The 23,661-nt window shown below is 39.7% G+C and overlaps 1 protein-coding gene across 1 annotated transcript in view; it reads left to right on the top strand.

The window, feature by feature from the left end:
- Positions 20,995 to 23,661, top strand: part of PTPN1 (protein tyrosine phosphatase, non-receptor type 1) — a 42,964-nt gene continuing 40,297 nt past the window's right edge. The window contains exon 1 of the mRNA XM_021416683.1: positions 20,995 to 21,215. Within this exon, the coding sequence (XP_021272358.1) occupies positions 21,060 to 21,215 (156 nt within the window). The 5' untranslated portion in view covers positions 20,995 to 21,059. The remainder of the gene's footprint in view (positions 21,216 to 23,661) is intronic.

Here is a 23,661-nt window from a genome sequence, read left to right as displayed (position 1 = left end):
AAGATAAGGACTTCAAAAATTGAAAGGACCTTTCTGCATCTAGCAGCCATCTTTACCATTAAATATAATTGATCAAATTCTGTTCCATTTTTACAATAGAAATTTTATGAGAAAAGACTCTAGGGTGATTGAACAAGAGAGACAAGATCTGGTCCCTTCAATGTATACATACTGTTACCCAAGTAACCTTTCCACTCTAAGTATAACCTACATGAGAACTGTGGAAAGTCCTTAACATTTTGAGAAAACCTCTGCCACTAGAAGAGATTATTTCTTGTACGGATGGACTGGGTAGGAATCTGGCTTTCTGCACATGCTGGCAACAAACAGGGCATGTGCCTGACATAGCCTCCTTCTCTCCTCAGTACAACACACTGTGTATCACCCGCTATCCCAATTGCTGGAGATGACAGACCATAATACAGCAGAAATTGTAACTGAGAAGGTAGCAGTGCCACAGTGTATCCAAAAGGAAATGGTTTCCCTGAGCTTCCACCTCTTGTCCTCTTACCCGATACGCCTATGCAAAACCTATTCAGTAAGGTAAGCGAACCATAAGCACTAGGATCACTTTTGTTCCTTTCTCAATAGACAAAAAGACATTTCTTCCGACGGTGTCTCTGCTTCCTGAGAAAGGGTAGAAGACCTCTTCGTAGAAAAAGTCTGGAAAGAAGCCAAGCAAAACACTATCATTCAAACATTTTACATTACACAGACAAGGACATCCCCAAAATCACTAACAGTGCTTTCAAAAAGAAGCATAATGCACATCACCTTTTGCTCTGCTTATAAGGTCAATTCCATAGTTAAAATACCAAGATGACATAAAACAATACATCGTCAGAGATAACAGTGCTGTTTTAATACCAGCAACACTTTCATGGCCATGGATCCTGAGTAGCTTGCCCTGTGTTGGTCTTGCTTCGAGCTGGAGGGTTGGACTAGATTACTTTCAGAGGTCCCTCCCAGCCACAAATGTTCTATGATGCTATGATTTATTCACAAAAAATCCCGAACTCTTCACTAAGAAATATTTTTACAGTAATTTAAAAATTTTTTTGCTACACGGTAACTCTTGGCATTGTCTGCTTGAGTCCTGATGATTTTCAGTGCCCCTTCAAACGTACTTAATCCTTACCCAATAAGGGCGTTTTTCTGGCATACTCTTTTAAAAAAAAATTCTTCTAATTTTACTAAATCCAAAATGTTACATTCAAGCACATACGTGTTTACTGAACAAAAATTATAGGTGTTAACCTATGAACTCACCTGATATATAGACCTCAAAGGTAGGAATTGTTCCCTATCTCATTAATCATTTCATTATCCGCCAAATTTACATTTTTCAGTAGAGATAGATTGTCAAAGCAGGAGTTAGACAATAACATGCTTCAGCTTTATGTAGGACCTGCCTAGTTAATTTCGCATAGTTTGCTTGAGCACATAAGTCTGTGAGATTCATCTGCTGATAAAACAGGAATGTTATGCTGAATGAACAAGGAAGGAAAGAAATCTAGTACGTCTGGGTGGGAGAAGTTGAAACAAGGATGCACTGATGGAATTCAAGGCAGAGAAAATAAATTGCTTCAGATATTGCACTCCTTGGACTCTGACTGGGTCCTAGCAGAACAAAGATACACTGCAATCCAGATCATTTAATTGTAGTTTTAGAATTCCAGTGTCCTAGGGAGGACCTATAAAATTATATCTAACCTTGACTTGAGGGTGTCTAATGATAAGATTCTGACTAAAGGCACATAGAGAATTACGCATCAAACTGAGCAAGAGTTCTGTTTTCAGTATGCTAAGGCCCCCTTACATAATTTCATTACTGTGGAACCTTGCCTTGGAATAATATAAATGAATTTCTCCTTATGCTGCATTGACACATGAAAGTAAATCTTCCTGGATGATTGGTGTTATAGGTAATTCCACCCTCTTTGAAATCTGTGGCAAGTGAAACTTTATCTTTTTCCTCCAGGTGACTTCTCTAACGCTGGCTCGCTTACCTGTTCTACTTAAGATTGAGCTTTCTTATAAACTTCAACACAGAATGTCACCAAAGAAGACTAACACAAGACAGTTGTGAAAATGTCAGCCTTAACTTGCATGGGGGTTTTGCTTCTTTTACACAACAACAACAACAACAAAAATAATTGAAAAACAGAAGAAATAATACTTATTCATATATGTAAGACTTTGGCAAATTGAAAGTGATCAGTGTGACGATACTTATCATTATTACCTTTTACAAAAATAAATTATGTGACAATGTAGAGTTAAATATAAACTAGCTATCTCTCTTTTTCTTACATGTTGCAAACGCATTTGTTTTTTTCCCAGCTCTTCTCTAAAGGACATTATAATTCATTGTCTCAAGCCAGAGTTGGTCTTTAGTGCCTGCAGAAGCTTGTGAAAAAAAAAGAGCTGTTTGTTATAAGAAAATGAAAACATGTTGTGGTTTCACCTCAATTTCTTTCCTTCTCTCCCACTTCTAAAGAGAAGAGACAATTTTACGGAGCAGAAAAAGTAAACAAATAGGATATACAAAAACATAGAAACATAAATATAAACAAAAACAACTCTTAAGTTAGGAAAAAAACAGAACTACTGCCTGAGGTAAAGTATGTGAAAAGCCGTGATTTGTTCTAGGGCAGAATTTTGGCATTTTTCTTTAGCTTCAAGTAAATAAATACAACAAAGAAAAGTCTTTTCATTTGATTGTTTTACAGTGCCTGAGGGTATGTACATTGGACACTGTTTGTAACTGTTTTCATTTAGGGATGAGTGAAGTGGTGCAATTAAAACATGAGCTGTTCTGAACCTTTGCTGTGACTAAAACAGAATCTTTCTGGGGAGGTTCAAGGAAGTTCTGTTAATTTCTTGTCATTATTTACCTCCTTGTACTTATGTACGGTGACACAGTCTGGATTCAGAAGTGTCACCATATAAGCCAGTTTGATTATATTGTGCTTAATTCTGATGATCAATACAGTTTGAATTGGCTGGGCTAGCAGCATGGAAATTAGGGAGAACTAATCCAAATAAAATATGCAGAAGTCCAGCTATTACTAAGTTCCCACACCCATTACTGTGTCCTTTACTTCTGTGGGAAAAAAAAAAATGGATCTGTAGCAGTTTCTAAGAAAAAGAGCACTAGAGCATTAAAGCCTCAGACTAGGCCAAAGCTACAGATGTCTGGAGGCTTATATTAAGAGGTGAGAGGTGTGAACAGGTACATAAGACATGCTAGGAGAAACCCAGAACGCAGAAACAGATAAATCTGCAAAACGGCACTTCACTGGTGTGAGCTGTTTCTCTCTGGAAGGACAGCTACATTATATTATGTTTCACCCTACTGCTTTAGGGCAAAGTGGCCGAGTTGTTCCGTCACGCTAGAGGTACCTTCGGCTCCATGACTTATTGGTATTTCTTATTTACCTATTTATATTTCTTACAAGCTTACTCCTTTTAAGCCTGATATCTCAGCAAACTACAACCACTGCAACAATCTCCTCTGTTCTGTAATCCATCTGTGCTGGCTGCTTCCCACCAGTTCATTACACCTCTGTCCATTCACAGTAAGCTGCAAAATAGCCCCAGCCTACAATGTCAATACTCTTATGAAAGATATGCTAACAGATAAACCTGACTGTGTGCACTCCTACGGACCCCAGCACCAACAGCTCAGTTACTTGTGGTCCTGCTGAGCATGACCTGAGAAGTAGCCGCTGATGACTCCCCAAGGGCTGCTAAGGGCACATCCACTGACATCGCAGCTATACTTGTCACAGCCCATATAAATTCACAGTTTTACACTATCATCAAAGAGGATATACTAAATAGTTTTGCTTGGTTTGCAGATGGTTTCTTCACAAAAGGCTGGAAACCACTGCTACTGCTCACACATCTATTTTATATAGTGACTGCTTGCTGCTCTCATCTTTTCTCTGTATCGAGTTCTTCACCAAACTTCATTTGTCTGAAAGGTTAAAGGACTGCTTCTCTTCAACCTGTCCAGCCGAGAACTGTCTCTGAGACTACAATTCTCTGAAAGGGCTCTCAACCTCAGATACTTATGGTATAATGTTTATAGTACATACGATTTCACCCAATAAAGCTGGTGATGAATTGGTGATGACAAAGTTTATGCAAGACTCACAATCAAATAATCATATTGGATCAAGAAAGAAAAGCGATCCACACCAGTCCTGCTTAATAATTTTCAAAACAAAATTCAGATGAACTGGGCATCATTATCATTGTCTTTGTTATTCTGTTTTTATTATCCAAATTAGAAAACAAACACAAAAAAGGACAATCAATAAATTTCTTCTTCCTCCATTGCCCAAACCAGACTAATCACAAGGATATGGTAGAGAATGGCCACAGCTTTTAAAATATCTGCACTGAAACCCAGACTTTTTTATGTCAGTGCTGAAACATGCTTAATTGCATACTTTAATACTGTGAGCAGTCCCATTGATTTCAAAAGAATAGTCAATGCTAAGCATATATCGTTCATCTGGCATCAAAACTGTATTTGCCACTTTAAGCAGTAAGTCAGGGAGTCATGCTTTCATTAAGATATGTGATCTAGTAAATACATCCAAGAACCCAGGTGTTTTGCTATAACAGAGTGGTGCTATTTAAAAAATAGTTAAAGTTATAACTGTTTCCTACCAGGTGGAAAACTTAAAAGTGTATTTTTATATTAATCCAGGAGTAGCAGCAATTAGCAAAATTCATATAAAAAATGTGATTTTTTAAAATCTGGATGACAGTGTCCTTTAGTTATGAAATAGAGTAGAACATTAATCATAATATTCTGTGAGTGTGCATACTTGCAAATATCAATATTGGAATGCTTAAACTGCTTTTCACTGTGCCTTATAGAAGAGCCCAGACTACTTTTAGCTGGTCCTTAATTCAGGAGTTCCTGGCTTCATACACCAGAAGCCCTGTAATGGATGCCAGCTAGTGTACCACGCCACCGCTTCCTCCGTGGCAGCTATTTGACTACTGATCCCTCACATAATTCACCTGTGTATCTTCAGTATGTGCATTGGTTCATTCTTTATACAATCAAGAGCCTACCTGGTTCTCCTGCCAAAACTGTGGTTGTTCTAAACATTCAATTTATATTTTCCATACATCAGGCTATTAAAGAATTCTGTGTAATTAAACTGAAGGCGAGCATGTCATAGCAGTTGTTCCTATCACATTCATTTGTTAATCAGCAAATCATGCAAATGAACTGGCAGTAAATTGAACATTACCTTCAGTTGAGAAAGATGTTCCAAGAGAAGATTTTTGTTAAAAAAAAAACAAAGTGAAAACCTAGGAACTATACATTGTCAACACCTTCAAATTTCTGAATTTACAGGGGTAAAATCCAAATTGGATTGTAATTTTGAACACCCAGCTTCGCAAATGCACAGATAAAAGAATTGTACTGCCAAGCTGAGTTAAGGATGAATTATTTTTGATAGAAATGCAAACTACGTGAGCACAGACATTTTTAAAATTTGGAATGTTTCATCCCTTTCAGTTTCTGAACATGGATAGTAACTACTGCAGGCACAGGGTTCTTTTTCCTACTATATTTAGCAGGCAGCATGCACTGACTCTTATCTTTCTTCCATTATAGTTATAGTGACCATCACCAGTCCAGAATCCTCTCTGAAATTCCTTCTAGTTCTAGTAAGGAACACTGATAACATTTACACTAGCCAGTTGACTGAATATTACAGGAAGATTCCTGGCTCTGAAAGAGGCAACTACAATGTGAATTGAAAAATCCATTCATTCATTCACTCCTTCCCAGCAGCATTCCTTGGCCTGGAGCCAGATACCATTTGACGTCATGGCTCTAACCAGGAACATAATGTTCTGGCACCGGGACAAAAGTTTTACTATGGAAAAAAACAGCAACAAGTAGAAACTTATTACAGTAGCTAAGAGAGTGAGTTAAGACAAGGAGATGGAGGCCAGTTAGCAGAAAATCAAACACTTCTTTCCACTCTCTTCACAGTCACATCACAATCAAGATGCTGGGGAAAAAAAATGGATTTCTGAAATACTGCTAAGCATATACATGTAACATATTAAGATTAAGAAATATGTTGATAGCAAGAATTAAAACTGTTGTTGCACATAACTGAGTAACTGCCACATGTCAAAATTTCTGTCATCACTGCTATATGCTAGATTTGAACCTGTTATCTACAGGTGAGACTGAATCAGATCCTGCTGTGTGACGCTGTCATTTCTGGAAAGCCCAACACAGACACCGATAATCAGCAGTAAAACTGAGGATCCATACAGCTGAGGATGTCCCACAGAGAAAAGAGTTCACACCAAATTCTTCTTATTGAAACTCTGGGGATAAGACTGGCAGAAGAGTAGGGAGCAAATTAAGAGATCTGATGTTCTACAAAAATACCTTGCAGATATTAAAAACTGTATCTGAAGAACTCTGAAGACACAAAGAACACAACACAGACTGCTGATTTTCAAAAGCTCCTTAGAAAAAAAAGCAGTTGATTTCAAGTTAGTGCTACAGAGTCTTCCATAGAAGTATACTGAATGGATTATTAGCTTAGCAGCCCAAAGTCTGGGGCCTTCATGACAGTTATAATAGCATCAGTCTTAACTCCTTGATTTGAGAGTTGCAGTCAGCAACACTCAGAGCTGCATCATTCCAACCACCGACTCCTGGAAGTTTATATGAGAAATCCCCCAAATGTTAGGGTAGTCTGACATGAAACTGTTTTCAGAAAACAGAATCTTCCTTCAAAATTTAATACTGAAGAGAAAATCTGTTTCTAAACCTGTCCACCACTACCCTGTTTGTTGAAGTTCTTGAGCTCTTCACAGAAAGTGCTGAGTTTCAAAAAGACAGTGGAATTGGAGGTTGCTCAGCAAACACCTCCAGACAGCCCTCTTTATCTCAGTGGCTCTTTAAGGACTATACTCTTGTTCAATTCATAACAGGATGAACATTCTGGGAATGAGCTATGTACATCCTTCAGCAGTTTGAAATGTAACTAGTACTGTGCACATTACATTGCACGTACATTCCGGAAGCCAATTTCACCATTTTCATTTGGCCTGGGTCATGACCATCAGACTCACGGCATTAGTAAGCAGAGAATTCAAATCCATGTCCAGATGAATATACCCAGTCATTAGAGACATATGTAGAGGAAAAACTTCACAAACATTGTGTTTTATTGAAATCTGGAACTACTTAGGCTGAAATTAGACAAATAGGGACAATAGCATGCCCATTCTGCATGGAAAATATGCCCTGCACAAAGTACAGTTATCTGTTCCACAGAGAGTTTTTAACTGGAGTGCCAGTGTTTAATACATCTCTCATATATCTTAATTTTCTCATTATCCCTGTAGCTTGCTAATTAGCAGTAGCAATATAGGCATATTTAACTGCCAGTTAACAATCACAAAATTCAGTACTGCTAAAATACCATCCTGCCTGGTCCCAGCACAGTCCTTAAGATGTGAGCTAGATTTGCACCTTTTCTGATAACAGGCAATGATATCCCCGATGGTTCACCCAGCAGCTCTTCCAGTCACTCATGTGTCAAGCTCTGCAGTGCTCAGCATCACAATGCTCAGCACTGCTCAGGTTCTTCTAGTTACTGGACAGCTGATCACATTGCCTAATGTGGAACAAAATATCTCCTTTCAGTTTTACATTATCTCAAAAAGACAAAGCTAAAATTAGTTGCAAAACACAATCTTCCCTATCTCACATTTAAACCATAATCATAATATTCTTTTCCATTTCCTGTGTAAATTCTTATTGACTGCTCTCAGTTTGAGCATTAAAACTATCATCAAAGTAGCCACAGATTTTTCTGAATTTGTACCAGATATTCTGCTAGCTTCACATCTCAAACCATGTATTTGAATCAGTAAGGCTATCAGAGCAGCTTTCACAGGGAAAAATAACTGAGTTTGCTACCTTGAAAGTGCATGCCAATGTTAAGATCCCATTTTGAAAGTGTGTCCCCAGGGGAATATTCCTCTGAAACAAGTTACCTGTGCCTCTGATATGGAGGATTTTGTATGAGGATCCTCTTCCACACAGCATCACATTGCTGTCACAGCACTGCTGCTTGCACAGCAAATGGAATTTGAGTCAGGTGAAACTATTTCAGAAAAGCATGGGCTATGGCTTGTGAAGGGAAAAGAGGAGGGTGGCTTAGTAATGGGTAGAACTGAGCATGCTTTGCCTTGTATTTATAGAGACATTAGATAACTGGATATTAGGCTACTTCCGCTTTACCAGAGTTTTATTATTATTTACCATTGATTGGGCAACAGTACTGTTTTCAGTCTTATGTAGACATAATTCTCCCCTGCCTGGCTTTACGTTGATATAAGCTACTTCAGAGAAGTGAAAAATAAAATAAACAATTCACAAAACTTATTCAGTTCAACATTTTCCGCAATCCTTTAGGCTTTGGAGACCCAATGAATGATTCTTATCTTACCTCAACTGGATTTTGCCTGGGAACAGTCTGGATTTTCTCTAATCCCTAAGAAACAGCTCCACTGTTTGTGCAGTCATTCACTTCATGAGTTCTGTGGTAGTTTTAATAACTTATTTAATGGATTCTCTCTCCTTCATAATTTAATTGGGGTCAATACATTATGTGCACAATGTGCAAACCTAAACACAGGCAAACGAGTCCCAAACACTTTATTGTTCAAACACACATTTTTTGGTTTTGAGTGTACACAACCCCACCTATTGCAACCAATGATATCGTGCCAGAATTTCAAGCCATTAGGTGAGTCATGCATCCCATGGCACTGTTCATCTGGGTAACAGATGTAGGACCAACATGATATGTACATGTCCCTGAAAAGGCAGAGTGAAACCAAGATGCACGGTATTCAAAGGCTAAAAGTGCTAAAAGCTATTGTATTTAAATTATTATTTTTGCACTTGAGGCTGGACAGAAAAGTATCTGAGAAAAATACTGAACTTTAAGCATGTAGCTGCATTCTGGTCTGGAACAAACTGTGGACCTTCCAGTTTTTTTTCCAAGAAGGACTAGAACATGAGCACATACAGGCAGTCAAATTTCAAACAGCCATTTCTTTAAGGGTCTTCTCTAAGACAGAGGAGACAAAAGTTAGTTCCCATTGTGAGTGATGGTATTAACTACTAGAATTCTTGATTTTCCAGAACGGGAGGCTATCTCACATTCTTTTATTTTGACTAGAAATTCCATACTGATTCTAGAAACTTTCTCTAAAAACTACTACATATCCACAGAAGTTTTCTCTTTTAACCAAACAGTACTTTTAGACAAAGAATATTTGGCTAGAAAATTCTCAGTCAGTACTCAATCACTCCCCTTACAAACTTACCTATATATTTCTATTTTGGGTATGGAAATCTTGAGCTACAGATTTTTGTGATTCTCTGAAATATTGCATGCTGGAATGTATTTCATAGATCTACATGCTTCTTCACTCAAGAACAGTCCAATTCTTTTGTTGTTTTTTTTCTGGGGGAGGGGGAGGACACTCTTTTCCAGCAATTAGAACTGTGCTCTGGCAACAGATATTTTTCACCTCATAAAACATGATGTTCTAACACTAGAGAATGCTTTGCTGTAACAAAAGCAAGCTTCCTTGCTCCATTTTAGAAGTCCCTTACAGATTAAGAAAAAAAAAAAATCAAGAATGACCCTGAAACCAACTCTAAAATAGTGCCTCTAAAATCTCTAAAATTTTATTTTAAAAAAGGAAAATTCGAAGCAACTTTGCTGACTCTCAGAATGTCATGCACTTGTCATGCAAAATTAATTTCGTTTATTTGCATCCCTTCGGGATTTCATGGCGCTTTTGTTTAAACAAATTAATTAGTGCTGTGAGGAAAGAACGGTTAAAGTCTCCTAACCTGTAATAAGAGCTCAGTTCCATTTTCTTAAAATTAGCAGCAAATTGCCACAAATGGTATGTTATGGCAGAAGATAATCAGAAACCTGCAATGTATTATTATTAGAAAGTGGAAATTCATACTGCCGACTTGTGCACAATTAACTAGATACCTAAATGTCTGGTTAGCTGTCCTCACATAATCTTCCATCAATACAGAGTAGCAGTACCCTTGAAACACAAGTCAGTGTGTTTCAAGCTCTAGTTGAAACTAGAAACTAGAGAAGTTGAAACTAGCTTCTAGTTGAACCTAGCTCTGAATTGCCATCTCTTCCTATTATGTACTCAAAGCTGCATATACAGGTAGGATGTGCCTACTATGAGGAAACATGAATGCTATTCAATTCCATCACATAAATCACAGGTTGATTAAAAATATATTAAAAAGAAACTACTTGCCTTCATCATTAAGCAGTAAAAATTCTCTGTAATCAAAATGTATAATGTATAAACAATCACGTAAAATCCTTCACAGAGAGTTTATCCTGAATACTTCTATTTTAGAAACAATTTCTCATCATACTGAGAAACTCTTATGGCTTCTATTTCATGAGTCCTTGTCATTTCTCAGTTTTTTAATGCTGAAAAAAATACATTTGCAAGTTTTATGTGTAACATACACATAACTTACACTTGTTACACATGTGTATAGATAAATGTTCTCTGTATGTATATATATGTGTACATATATATAAAACTGTCATCAAAATCTTTATGTGATTTAAACTGCACTAACACATTTCTATAAATTCATCAAAACATAGTTTACATAATAAAATTTCTTCAGTGTATCACCGAATTTTCAACTTGTCAATAAACCAGTTTCTTACACGCCTTGAGATGGATGCTACGTCAGTCAAATGCTCATGTGACAAAGAAAGTTTTCATTTTCTATTTTGGTCAGTGTGACCCAACAGTGTCATTTAGTTCTTCCTGTGAGTAGATTATTTGCTTAATGCAACCCCCATGAGCCCAAATTCCTGTAACAAAGCGCACATTCAGTGGACATAATGAAGTGTTGCTTCCCTCTTCATCTTTTCATTCTTCTCCTTCAGGAAAAGGAGAAAATCCTTCAGATTTTTTCTTTTCTCACTGTTACTTTTTTAATAAATCAGAAGTAACGCTATCAGAGTTAATTCAGTTATGTAAGCATGAAATCCCACTGAGGAAATAAAGGACAACAAACACCTTTTCTGTGCCCTGTCAGCTGGGAGCCAATGTGCTTCTAAATCACAACATTACTGCTGCTATACAACATATAGCAGCAGTATACAACAAGAAAGATAAGCAACTATTGCATAGCAGCCTAAGACACTGAAGTCTTCTAGTAAGTAACATTAATAAAAACCAATGCTGTAGGATTTATTGATTATGACTCAGCACTGAATGGGCCTCAGTGGTAATTCCTTTCTGTAGTCAGGCATTGGAAGCAGCCCATGAGACCCCCACCACACAGGTGGGAGTTTACACCTCTGTCCCCACTACCAAGTGGATGCACATAAGTCTTCCCAGCCACCTCCCTTTCTGTGCACAAAGCTTTGGAGAAAGAATTGAAATTGATGCAACACTGTACTATACACAAACCCTACAAAATATAAATCAGATACTTGTAGCTATGCAATAATATCAGAGATTTCCAGATGGCAGGTAGCAAAAATGATGTCTGTATGTGCATACCAGAAACTTTAAGACTTCCAAGCAATCATAATTTTGGTAATCATAGATCATCTAACATGTCTCTCAAATTCCAAAAGAGCTGACAATAACCTGCGTTCCCATGGAGTTCCCATCTCAGTTGCCAAGACTGCAAATAATGTAACTAAAATAAACCTTCTAGCTACCTGCTAACAATCATTCCCACTCCCTCCCTTCATTTAAGTAATCCTAACTAGTTGAGAAGTGTATGTGGACTGCCACTATGCATTGTCTTTTATAAAGCCCTTAAGGGGTTTTGTCATTAATTTCCTGCTAAAGGTCTACTCCAATCCACAAGAATGCAATAAAGAAAACTAAAAGGGACTAGACACAATCTCCAAAATTCAATGCTAGGAGCTACCTTTAACCTTCACAGCAATTTAATCAAATGCATTTGACACAGGCTAAAAATGACTTCATGGTCAGTGACTACAGCTCAACAAACAGAAAAATCATTTATGAGGCACGGTGATTCCTGACCGCTCCGGGTGATGTGGCCACATCCTAACTGTGGCACTACACTGTATGCCTTTACCAGACTAAAAAGAGATGTTACAAAGAACTGTGGTAAAGATTCATTGTCAAGCACTTAGGAATTTGGGTTTCTTCGGATGATAAATGTTTTCAAGAATGGTTTACAACGATTCAGATTTATATTTGTGTCAGATTTTTGCCCCTTGTACTTCAGGCTTTCACTGAGCTAGTGTTCATCAGCAGAAGATCTGACCCAGAGGAATATGATTATAGTTTTAACTGCTTGATCCTTTGGGTGGAGGAGAGAAAATTAATCTTTCCAACTTACTTATTTAGATGTGATGTTTAACAGAACAGTATAGTAATATATAATAGAACATGACAGAGGAGAAAAAATGTGGGTATGTACTCTGTACAACATTTTAAACAGACAATTTTCAGAATTTTGACTAATTTAGCAGACCTAGTAGGCAAACCTTAAGTCTCAGTATACGCTATACAGTCGAAAGCTTTGCTGAATCTAATCTCACATACAAAACTGAAATTGGTAGCAAATGAGATGCCTCTAGAAAGAAACAAACCCAGAAAACCCAAGTCTTTGCAATCTACTTCATATTTGACCTCTTCATATTTCAGTTTTCAATTAACATGCCAAAAAAAATGAACTGAATTTAAATCCTACGTATTTATATTTCTCTTCTGACTTTGCCATTTCATTGAAGACTTTAAAATTAAAGCTACTTCCTGCCAATCAGCCTTATCCTGGCTCCTGATTGAACTACAAGGGTGCTGAACACTAATCATGGGGTACACTGAATCTGACCGATATTACTGGACTATGACAAGACACTATTTTAAGGGTTTTGTTAATTCAGTTCTCAGCTGAATTCAGGCTCTGCACACCATGCAAGACATTGTACACAGCTATCATGTGATTTTCACAGTCAGCTAAAATACCGGGATCTTTTGGAGTTTTGCTACATCTCAGTTTCATTATTTGTAGTTGCCAAGTAATGTAGCTGCAGATGCGTGCTGCACCATCTTCCTGTGTCAGTTCAGCATCTCCACCACTCGTACCACCACATAGTGCAGAAATGTCTTTTAAGCTTCAGAGTTAATAGCTTTTGCATGAGCTGCCCCAAGATAGATACGTGCACTGCTTACTGCATGCAGTGGTGGTTATTACACATACAATTACAGAGCTTACCCTACATCTCTGTCAGTCAAAAATATTTATATGTATCACAGTAAGACAGTCATTTGACAAGGAAACATGGTGAAACAAGCAATGCAGAATATATACTTCTTGATTAAAAATCTGTATGTATTAATGAAAGTTTTACTCCTCGTACTATGAAAAGTTAAAAGAAGTCATCTTGAAACAAGATCACTCAGACACCAACTGATATAGATAGTCTTGTTGGGAGCAGGTACTCCATACACGAAGACTTTTTGTTGTTGTTGGTTTTTGGCTTTTTTTGAGAACCTTAGATACATATTAATTCTTGTTGTCATGCAGACCCGCTCTCTAAGAGGTTACTGTGACCCATTTGTATTGATCTGCATGCAGATAGGAGTGAATGTTGACATTTTGTAAGTGCTTTTATGTTTTCACAGACAGTATTTTTCATAGAAACCAGAATAACTTGGTTTGGTTAAATTTCTGCCTACTTTACCAGTTACAAAAAAAAAGGGATTCAACCCTGCTAGAAGGGCTTCCGTCATTTTAAAAATGATTTAGATGTGGTATACTTGCTGGCTGGTGCCACAGATGAAGTAACTGATTGTTAAAGACATTAGACACACAAATTGCTAATACAACTGTTTCTTCATTATTCTGATTACATATGCAGTTGGCACAACTGTGCTTAAACGACACATGTCCTGCAGATACTTAGTAATGTTCAGCATTACTGTGTAGTCAGCTACATGCACGCATTCAGCTTCCTTTTTTGCAAACCAGGATATTCTACAAATGCACTTGTATGCCCAACATGTCCATTCAAAACAGTTTAATATGTAAAAATAGCATGTGAATATAACATTGGAATATCACTTATCCTTACTGGTTGTCTTGGTTTCAGCTGGGATGGAATTGTTCCCTTCAGAGTGTCTGGTATGATGCCATTTTTTGGGAGAAGAAAAATGCTGATAAGATGTTGATAGCTGCTGCTAAGCAGTGCTGTACAGAGCCAAGGCCATTCACAGCAAAGGGGCCAAGGAGCTGGGAGGGAACAGAATTAGGACAGCTGACCTCTACCTGCCAAAGGGATATTCCATACCATATAACATCATGCAGGAGGAGTTTAGAAGGGGGTGGGAGTTCATCTCGCTCTCTTCTGCTGCTCGGGGGGGCTAGCTGGGCATCGGTTGGGGGGTGGTGAGCAATTGCTTGTGCATCACTTGTTATATACATATACATCATAGAATCATAGAATGCTTTAGGTTGGAAGGGACTTTTAAGATTATCTAGTTCCAACCCCCTGCTACAGGCAGGGTCATCTCTCCCTAGACCAGGTTGCTCACAGCCCCATCCAGCCTGGCTTTGAGTGCTTCCAGGGAGGGGGCATTCACAACCTCGCTGGACAACCTGTTCCAGTGTCTCAACGCTCTCACAGTGAAGAATTTCTTCCTAATATCTAGTCTAAATCTAGTCTAAATCCTCTTCCAATTTAAAACCATTTCCCCTCATTCTGTTGTTACATGCCCTTATAAAAAATCCATCCCCAGCTTTCCTGTAGGCCCCCTTCAGGTCCTGGAAGGCCACTATAAGGTCTCCCCAGAGTCTCCTCCAGGCTGAAAAGCCCCAGCTCTCTCAGCCTGTCCTTGCAGGGGAGGTGCTCCAGCCCTCAGTTCATCTTTGTGGCCTTCCTCTGGACACTCTTCAAAAGCTCAGTGTCCTTCTTGTGTTGTGGGCTCCAGAACTGGACGCAGTACTCTAGGTGGAGTCTCACAAGAGCAGAGCTGAGGGGCAGAATCACCTCCCTTGACCTGCTGGTCATACTTCTCTTAATGAAACCCAGGATATGGTTGCCCTGGGCTGCAAGTGCACATTGTCGGCTCATGCTGAATCTTTCATCAATCAACACTCCCAAATTCTCCTTAGGGCTGCTCTCAAGCCATTCTCAGCCCAGCCTGTATCTGTGCTTGGGATTGCCCCAACCCAGATGCGGGACCTTGCACTTGGCCTTGTGGAACTTCACGAGGTTGGCATGTGCCCATCTCTCAAGCCTGTCCAGGTCCCTCTGGATGGCATCCCTTCCCTCTAGCGTGTCAACTGCACCATTCAGCATAGTGTTGTCTGCAAACTTGCTGAGGGTGCACTCAATCCCACTGTCCACGTTGCCTACAAAGATGTTAAAAAGCACCAGTCCCAACACTAATCCCTGAGGAATGCCACTCATCACCAGTCTCCACTTGGACATTGAGTTATTGACCGCAACTCTGAGTGTGACCATCCAGCCAATTCCATACCCAGTGAATGGTCCATCCATCAAATCCATTTTTTTCCAATTTGATGACCAGGAAGAATAAAGATTAAAGAAATCACACAGTATCAAAGTTGTAAGATATGCCTCCAGAAACAACTGGCAATATGGAAATAGCTAGAGGGCAATATGAAAATAGCCCCCTTGTTACAAAATACTTACTGAAATCGACACACTTATTTTTATATCATTACTTTTCTCCACTGGCAGTTTATCTGAAACTGGAAGGCTCTCAAAAATTCTACTCCCAGACAAAAAGCATAAAGCTCTACTTTGAGCTGTCCTCAGAATTGTTTATCTACGCTTGTCAGAGCACAAAATATATCCATGGGCCATAAGGAGATGGTATATAGAATTAAGTCCAGTCAGAACCATTTAAAATATGATCTTAATTTAAATCATAATTTACTGTGAAACACTGAAATCATAAATTTAGTTGTGTTTCGAGATGAAGTATTTAGTGGCAACAGTGGCTTGAAGTGTTGTTGTTTGTATTTGGTAACCTTCCTCCCCCAGCATTAATATACTCGGTGGTTGTTATAGAAGAAATAATCTGTGTAGCCACACAGTGCACTGCACTGGAGGCCTGATCTGGCTTGAAACTAAACCAGAAGATAATCTGGTGTATGTATATATACATTTTTTTAAGTAGATGAGTTTCTAGATCCATTTCCAAGCGCAGCTACACAAATTGTTGGGCTGGAACAATTGAAAGGGTAGTACCCCAAAGAAACCAGCAACAGGTGGCACAGGAGGTGAGGCTAGGTCAATATTGCTTCCAAACATCTTCTTTTTGGGTATACAGCCTCAAGTCTAGTCAGCAGTTCATTTATATAGTTCATTTACCTTCAGACTAAGTATACTGGCAGGAATTAACTCAATACAGACTGCAAAACACCGTAACAAACTTAGGTAAATTTGCAACTGGCCTGCTTGCACTGAATGCCATGCTATAATAATAGCGATATCAGTTACACAATGGTCTCAACATTAAACTAACAATGTATCAATAACTCAGACTTAAGTTAATGCTTCCTTGCATGTGTACAAACAACAGTCACAGCTTCAAATGAACTACAGACATTTCCTTGAGCACTTGCATCTTCTATTTGAGGTGACAAATACTTATGCTTTTAAAATGACTGGTCTTCAATAAGACCAGACTTAAATACTCACTCATTCCGTAGCTCTAGAATATTCAAGTGAAGGTGACTCCAAACTCAGACATGCTATCCTCACTGTAAAGAAAAAGGATTATTTAAAGGAAGCTCACTGAAAACTTTATTCTCTCATTAATATAAACATGGCATAAATCATAAAACAGTTAGTAAAAGCCTATAATTAAAAAACATACCAATAGCATCCTTCTTTCTAGGAAAGAGCACACTGCACCTGAGTACCATATAACAGCATCAACTGCATTTTGAAATTTATATGTAGAAAGCTAAGCAACCTGGCAGGACTTGAACAGACCTCCTAACACCAAATGCTTCAAAATCAGAGTTAACTCTGCAAGTACAACTTTTATTTTATTAGCATTAGCCATAAAAAGTCTTTCCAGTAACTATTTCCCTATTAGTAACTGCTTGACAGAAAATTCTAACCAGTAAAACAGAGGTTCAGAGCTGTGATTACTATGAGCACTAAGGACTACAGTGCCATCCAGTGGTAAATTGCTCTTTAGAAACTACCTCTGTGTGCTTCTGTCACAGCACGTTAGCCTTAAACATATTCTGAAACACCATGAAGGCCAAAAAATATCAGAAACAGTAAAAAGAGTACATGTGCATATATTTTGTACACTCCTCCATATGCACCTTTTGTCACAGCATCACTGACGGCTGAAACTTCCACATATAGATAATAGGTAGATAGTCCTTTCCTTTTTAGACAGAACTGAGGCAGATCATTTCTTAAGGCTAGTGCAGCGTAAACTAATGCACTTTGAAAAGGTTCTACACTCTGAATCAGAATATATTGGGATGAGGATGCAATGTTTCCTAGGGTAGAACAATTTCGGTGAGGGACTGTCTTCCCCTCCAAAACTGCAGAAAGGGTTCTGTCCTGATATCACAACATTTTCAGTTACTCAATCCTCCATTATTACAAGGATCTAAGACACCAATAATGCTTTTAATCTCCTCCACCTTTTTCCTGCAATGCTGTGCAGATTTTGCAACTTTTAGTATTTTGTAAGGTAGATCTTAATCTCCATACTGGATTTTGTTTGTGAACCTACAGGTTCTTCAGAGTAACCAAGGGCTAATAGGTGAATTGTTAGAGTATTGCGTGATGCCATAATATTAGTGAGAAAAATCAAGACAGAAATGAACTTTCAATATTAACAATCCAAAATGTTTACCCAAAACCAAACAGAAAATCAGAACAAGGAATGCCTAAGATGTAACACCAAAAGGACGTATCGGAGGATCCAAGTCTGAGCTCTGTTTAACAAAAGATTATATTTCTGCTGAAAAAGGGGATGTTAACATAGAATAATGTCACAAATACATACAGGCAATAGCATTAAGTGCGCTGAATGTTAATAGCAAGCTTCCCAGTTGTACACTGGAAATGCAGCCTGCTAGAACTGGCTTAGCGTGACTATAAAGTTGCATTCAAACAGCAAAGACACAGCACATATCATATTTGCAGGCATTTTAACTGAGATTTATGATGTTGGTTGTTTTAAACTAGGTCATCTCAAAATGCCAAACATTTTCAACAAAAAATGCAAATTAAAGACTTTAACATTATTAAGCTAAGTAAGTCATTTTATGGGCTTCAAATGAATTAAAAAATAATAGAATTATTTTCACTGTTCTGTTAATGATCACTTTTAAGCTCAAAGTCAGGCATCTTCCCATTATTTTGTGGGTAGCTAGAGCCTAGTGTATATTAGGGACCATATACAAATTACTAAAAATCCCTACAACTTTCAGAAACAAAAAGGCAGGGTGCTTTCCCCTACTCAACAAGAAGAATTCCAGACTCTTCTATATATGGAACGCATTTGATGTTTTCACAAAGTGGCTCTATATGCCTGTTACGTTGCTGTATCACCACTAGACACATGAAGCACCACAAGATCTGAACCTTGTTGTTTAACACAAACTAACACCCAATTGTATATAGTATCCCTCTTTTTTTTTTTTTTTTTCCCCATCTGGATGTCACTGCATGTAACAGTACATAAAACAAAGCCAAAAGAATTCAACAGCATATGCCCCAATTAGGTGTGCTTTTTTGAAATAGGATTGGTATATATGCATAGGATATACATTGTAAATATGTATATCACTGCTGCAAACTCTTATTTTCTGTGTTATTTGGTAGCAAAATACCCATTTATTCAAGGAATGAGTTTCTGTCATTCAAGGCAATCATTTCTGTGACAATAGTACACATTTAGCAAAATACATTGCTATTTAACCATAGACTGAAGAACTCGTACCAATTTTATTTATTACATCCATTCAGGTGACACAAGTGTAAAAGTCTGTACTCTTATCTTCCTTTGTAAAATGTTTATACATTGCTGTAATTCAGATGCATGCCGCTATAGTATCACAAGCATTGACCTGATCCTACCTAGAGCAGATTTACACCTGCCTGAAAAATGGCCATCCACAGGAACTACTCTCAGGTGACATTATAAAGACTTGTCTCTCGAAATGGAATCACTGAAATACAGCAAGACTTCCCATATACGTTCGTAATTCTTAACCCTGAAATCACAGTGAAAAGGGAAAATAGCAAAGATGTTGAATTTCTCTTTCTGTCCCTAGGTCCAAAAGTTTAAATACTGACCACCTGTCCTCCAGATATGGGTACAGCCTCACAGCAGCCAGATTCGGAGAGAAGATACAGTCCCTCATTCACTGCTGTTACTAACACGGAAACCAATTTCATTTTCATTTGACTGTGTCTGCCCAATTTCAAAAATCAGGTCAAGAGAAAGCAGCAAGTAAGGCAAAAATTCTTTTTAATACTGCATACTAATGCCTCTACACTACATGCAGCATGTGATTAGAGAATAATGTTTCATTGTTTACCTAGGTTAAACCATTTATACTATCAAGCCACTTTCTGCAGCTTGCCCTTACTGTGGGCATTTCCACTCTGGGCTCCTTAGCTCATCTCTTTGTCTGTCTCTCTTCCCAGAGAGCAACCCTCTGCTATTTAGTAGCCTACTGAGCGAGTCTCAAACAGGGTGGCATTTAGGGGCTGAACACTGAAATGTGGCCTCTTTCAGAGATTCTGTGGTAAAACAATTAATAACAATTAAGAAAAGTGATGGGAAAGCTTCCTCCAGCAGGAACAGTCAGCTGGTGCAGGGCCTCCAGCCAAGCTACCAAATGCTTCTGTCTTGAGTGACATTGACATATCTCACCTGCTGACAACTCCACCATTCTCACTGTCTTAAATCCATGCTGTAGGGTATTTATAATCAAATTCACTCACAAAAAAAAATGTCTCTTATACAAATCCACTCTCACAATCTCATTTTGGGTATCTGCAGGTACCAGGAATGCCAAGCCCGCACCAACCCTCAGAAGGGTCAAAAACCCAAGTAACAGTGATCTGAGAAAGAGAAGTTGGCTGACATGAGAACTCACTTTGGAAACAGTGTGCTCAAACATTGTGCATGGAATAACCATGTCCTTATGTTCAGAACCTCATCCTGAGGCTGAGAAAGAAGCACGATGACTCCTCAATACAAGATGCGTAGGCAGAAACTTCACTTGGTGTCACATTTTTAAAAGGGTGCAACAGAACAGTATTGAGGATAGGACATGTATAGTAATGGCCATAACTAAGCAGGAATCCAAGAACGGAGGACAGGTGAACAGACTCCATCCTGAGCTTCTCACGCCACACATTCCCTCTAATGAAGGGATGTGGAACAACTGAGAAAAAACATTCCACTACGTTGTCTGAGTAAGGGAAAAAATAAAACGACTAACTTCTCAACTTCTCCGTCACCCGAATACAGTGAGAACGAGCAGAGCTGCACTCTCCCACCTGTGAGGGCAGCGACGCCCGCACGTACCCGCGCTCAGCGCAAGCCCTGCCTCGGCCCGAAGCTCTCCTCACAGCCCTTTCCGAGTCTCTTCAAGCGCTTCCTCAAGGCTCAGGAAGGAGAAGCTGAACCCAGTCTGCTCCCCAGCGTTGCGGGGAGCGCCCTCTGTGGCTCTCAGCCCCACCTTATCCCTTCGACGACCGCGCTGCCTCTGAGAGGCGGAGGGCGCTACCCCGCCGAGCGGGAAAGCCGCCTCAGGGCACCGCCTCCCGCCGGCGCAGACCGCGCACCCCGCGCCCCCCTCCCGCCGCCCCTCAGGCCCCGCAGCTGCGGCCGCCCCGGACGTCGCGTAGCCGTGGCGGGCTGCGTAGTTCCGGCGGAGAGAAGGGAGGGGTGATATGCAGAGCAGGCAGCCGGGGCCTCGGCAGCAGCAGCTGGAGCCGCCGGAGCAGCGGGTGCTGGGGGGCCAGGCCGGGCGCGGCGTTCCCGCCATGGAGATGGAGAAGGAGTTCCACCGGCTCGACCAGGCCGCCAGCTGGGCCGCCATCTACCAGGTGAGGTACTAGGTGAGGGGCGGCCGCCCGGCCCCGCTCTGCCCCCGGCGATGAGAAGGAGCGCTCTCCTCTCGGCCGTTCTCCGCCGCCGCCCGGCTCTTCTTCCTCAGCGCCTGCCTCGGCTGCCCGGAGCCCCGAGCGGACGGCGCTGCCTTCCGCTGCCCTCGCCCCTGTCCTCGCCCCTGTCGCGGCTTTCCCTTCCTCCTTTCCCGCGGCAGCCTGCTGCCGTGCCGTTCTTCCCCTTTCTCCCGGCGTTCCGAGAGGCTCTGGCAGCAGCCCTGCCGATGTCCTGCGGCACTCCCCTCGCGCTCGTGGCCTCGTCCCCCAGCCGCTGCCGTCCGCGTCGTTCGCAGCCTTTTGAAGCTGCCCCTTCCTCAGCGTGAGGGAGTGAGTCCCTGTGCCGCGGCTGTCATTATGTCATTGTGATGCACGCAGCTCGGCCACCGTAATAATAGAACAAATACGAAGAGCAGCTTGTTGGTAACACTCGTGCAGTTATCTGGTATTATTTTTTATTATTTTGTATTTAGCTTATTTCTGATATTTTTAAGCTGTGTGGCAAACACAGATGATTCTAAGGATATTGAGAAGGTGAATACAGATTAACAGATACAGCTGTAAAGAGGTCTTTTGCCTTGAAAGAGCTCTTTTTGCACTTATCCAGAATGAGGTCTGAGAGAAGATGAAGTGCCTGTGCGGTGAGGTGGATGTGTTCAGTCGCATCAGGTAGCATTGCCGTCAGAGCCATTTGAATGCTTAAGCTGCATTACTGCATATTCTAATGAATTTTAATTCCGCGTTTGTAATGTAGAAGATAGGCTTTGCATCCCTTTGCTGTGCGTTTCTCTGGCAATAGACATTAAAAAAAGAAAAAAGAATGGAATTTTATAAAAGGGAGATAAATGAGCTTCAGCTTCACAACAACAGTATGCAAGCGGTAAAAGTAGTAGCTTGCAGGATGGGCGTCTCCAGTTATTTGGCAATGGGAAAATAAACATTTTTCTCATGAAATTTTGCATATCTTTATCAGAAAAGTCTTTTTTTTTTTTGGTAGAGAATTTCATTTCCTGCAGAGCTTCAGCCCTTCCTAAGTCTATTTCAGTTGAAAGTCATGTGCATGTATGATGTTATGTTTTTGCTAAACTGTTCTTGACAGTTTGGTCTGTTGCAGGCCTAGTGCTCAGGAAGTGATTTTGAGTAACAGCGCTGTAATGAAGGTGGTATACTTCTAGGGGTATGATTTAGTTACTGAAGTGATATCTGTAAGGAGCTGTAAAGTTAATAAAGAACAAGGGACTGTGGCATGTTTTCAGTGTAGTATTCGGTGATATTTTTGTCCTGCTTGCTTTGAATGATGTGACACAGTAATCTGCTCAGACTGTGTCATAGAGTGAGGTTTAATTGAGGACTAATATTCAACTAAAAAAGAAACAAGCTGAAGTGATTTGCATCCAACTGTTGACAGGCGTGAGAGGTGGGTTTTTTGTTTTCTTGCTTGTACCTTACGGTTAGTAAGGATGTGCATCTGCATCACGTAACTCAGTTTCTAAATGCAACCTGCTTTTAAATATCAGCTGTCGTAAATGACATTGAGGCAGATGGTGTACATCTAGAACAGTGTACTTTGCTGTAATCCATGCTTTTGATGTCTTGGCAGTGACATGAGCAATGCAGTTTTCCTGCAGATACCGATCTTTGCCTGAAGAATAGAGTTAAGTGGAATAATGTTTGTTACTGGTGCAGTCTTTTCTTTCTAAAGAGTCTTCCTCCAGGTTAATCATACCACATACGTCTAATGTCTAGGTTTTAGGATCATGATTGCTAAAATCCAAAAGTGTTCGCCAATGTTCTGAATGAAGCATAACGCAGTTTACTAACAGTCACTTCCTCTTGTTTGGCTGTATCTTTGATCCAGAGATACAGATGACATTTAGAAGAGGCATTAGGGACACAGCAGGGAGGAGAAGCTAACTGGAAGGATGGCTGCAAGGAGACGTGTGTGGGTGCCACATGACTTTGAAAGGATAAAATTTTCCAAGCTTCTTTTTTTGGATAAGGGGAAGCTATGTTCAGCTGCGATAACCATACAGTTCTGAAAGAATATAAGATTTTTTTTTTTTTAAGTGTAAATAATGATAAGATGGGGACAGAAACAGTTCAAAATGAACTTCTGAAGGTATTTGTGACAATTCTGTCTCAGGCACTGTACAGTTTGTGGCACTATTCTCTAGTAGCTAGTTGAAACAGGGGAAATACTTATGAGGTTTTCAGTGTTTTGTTTGTTTGTTTGTTTTTAAACATCCAGTGCCATCCCTTACTTTTCTTTAGATTTACTTGCTACCAGAACTAGCAGCCACGAGATCTTGTAAAGATTTTTCAGGGATCCAGTACTCTACAAGGGTTGGTCTGGTACTGACCTATGTTTCTATTATAGAGAAACATACTT

Source organism: Numida meleagris, chromosome 19, assembly GCF_002078875.1.
Source record: "Numida meleagris isolate 19003 breed g44 Domestic line chromosome 19, NumMel1.0, whole genome shotgun sequence".
Classification (NCBI taxonomy): Eukaryota; Metazoa; Chordata; class Aves; order Galliformes; family Numididae; genus Numida; species Numida meleagris.
This window is presented reverse-complemented; position numbering and strand designations above follow the sequence as displayed.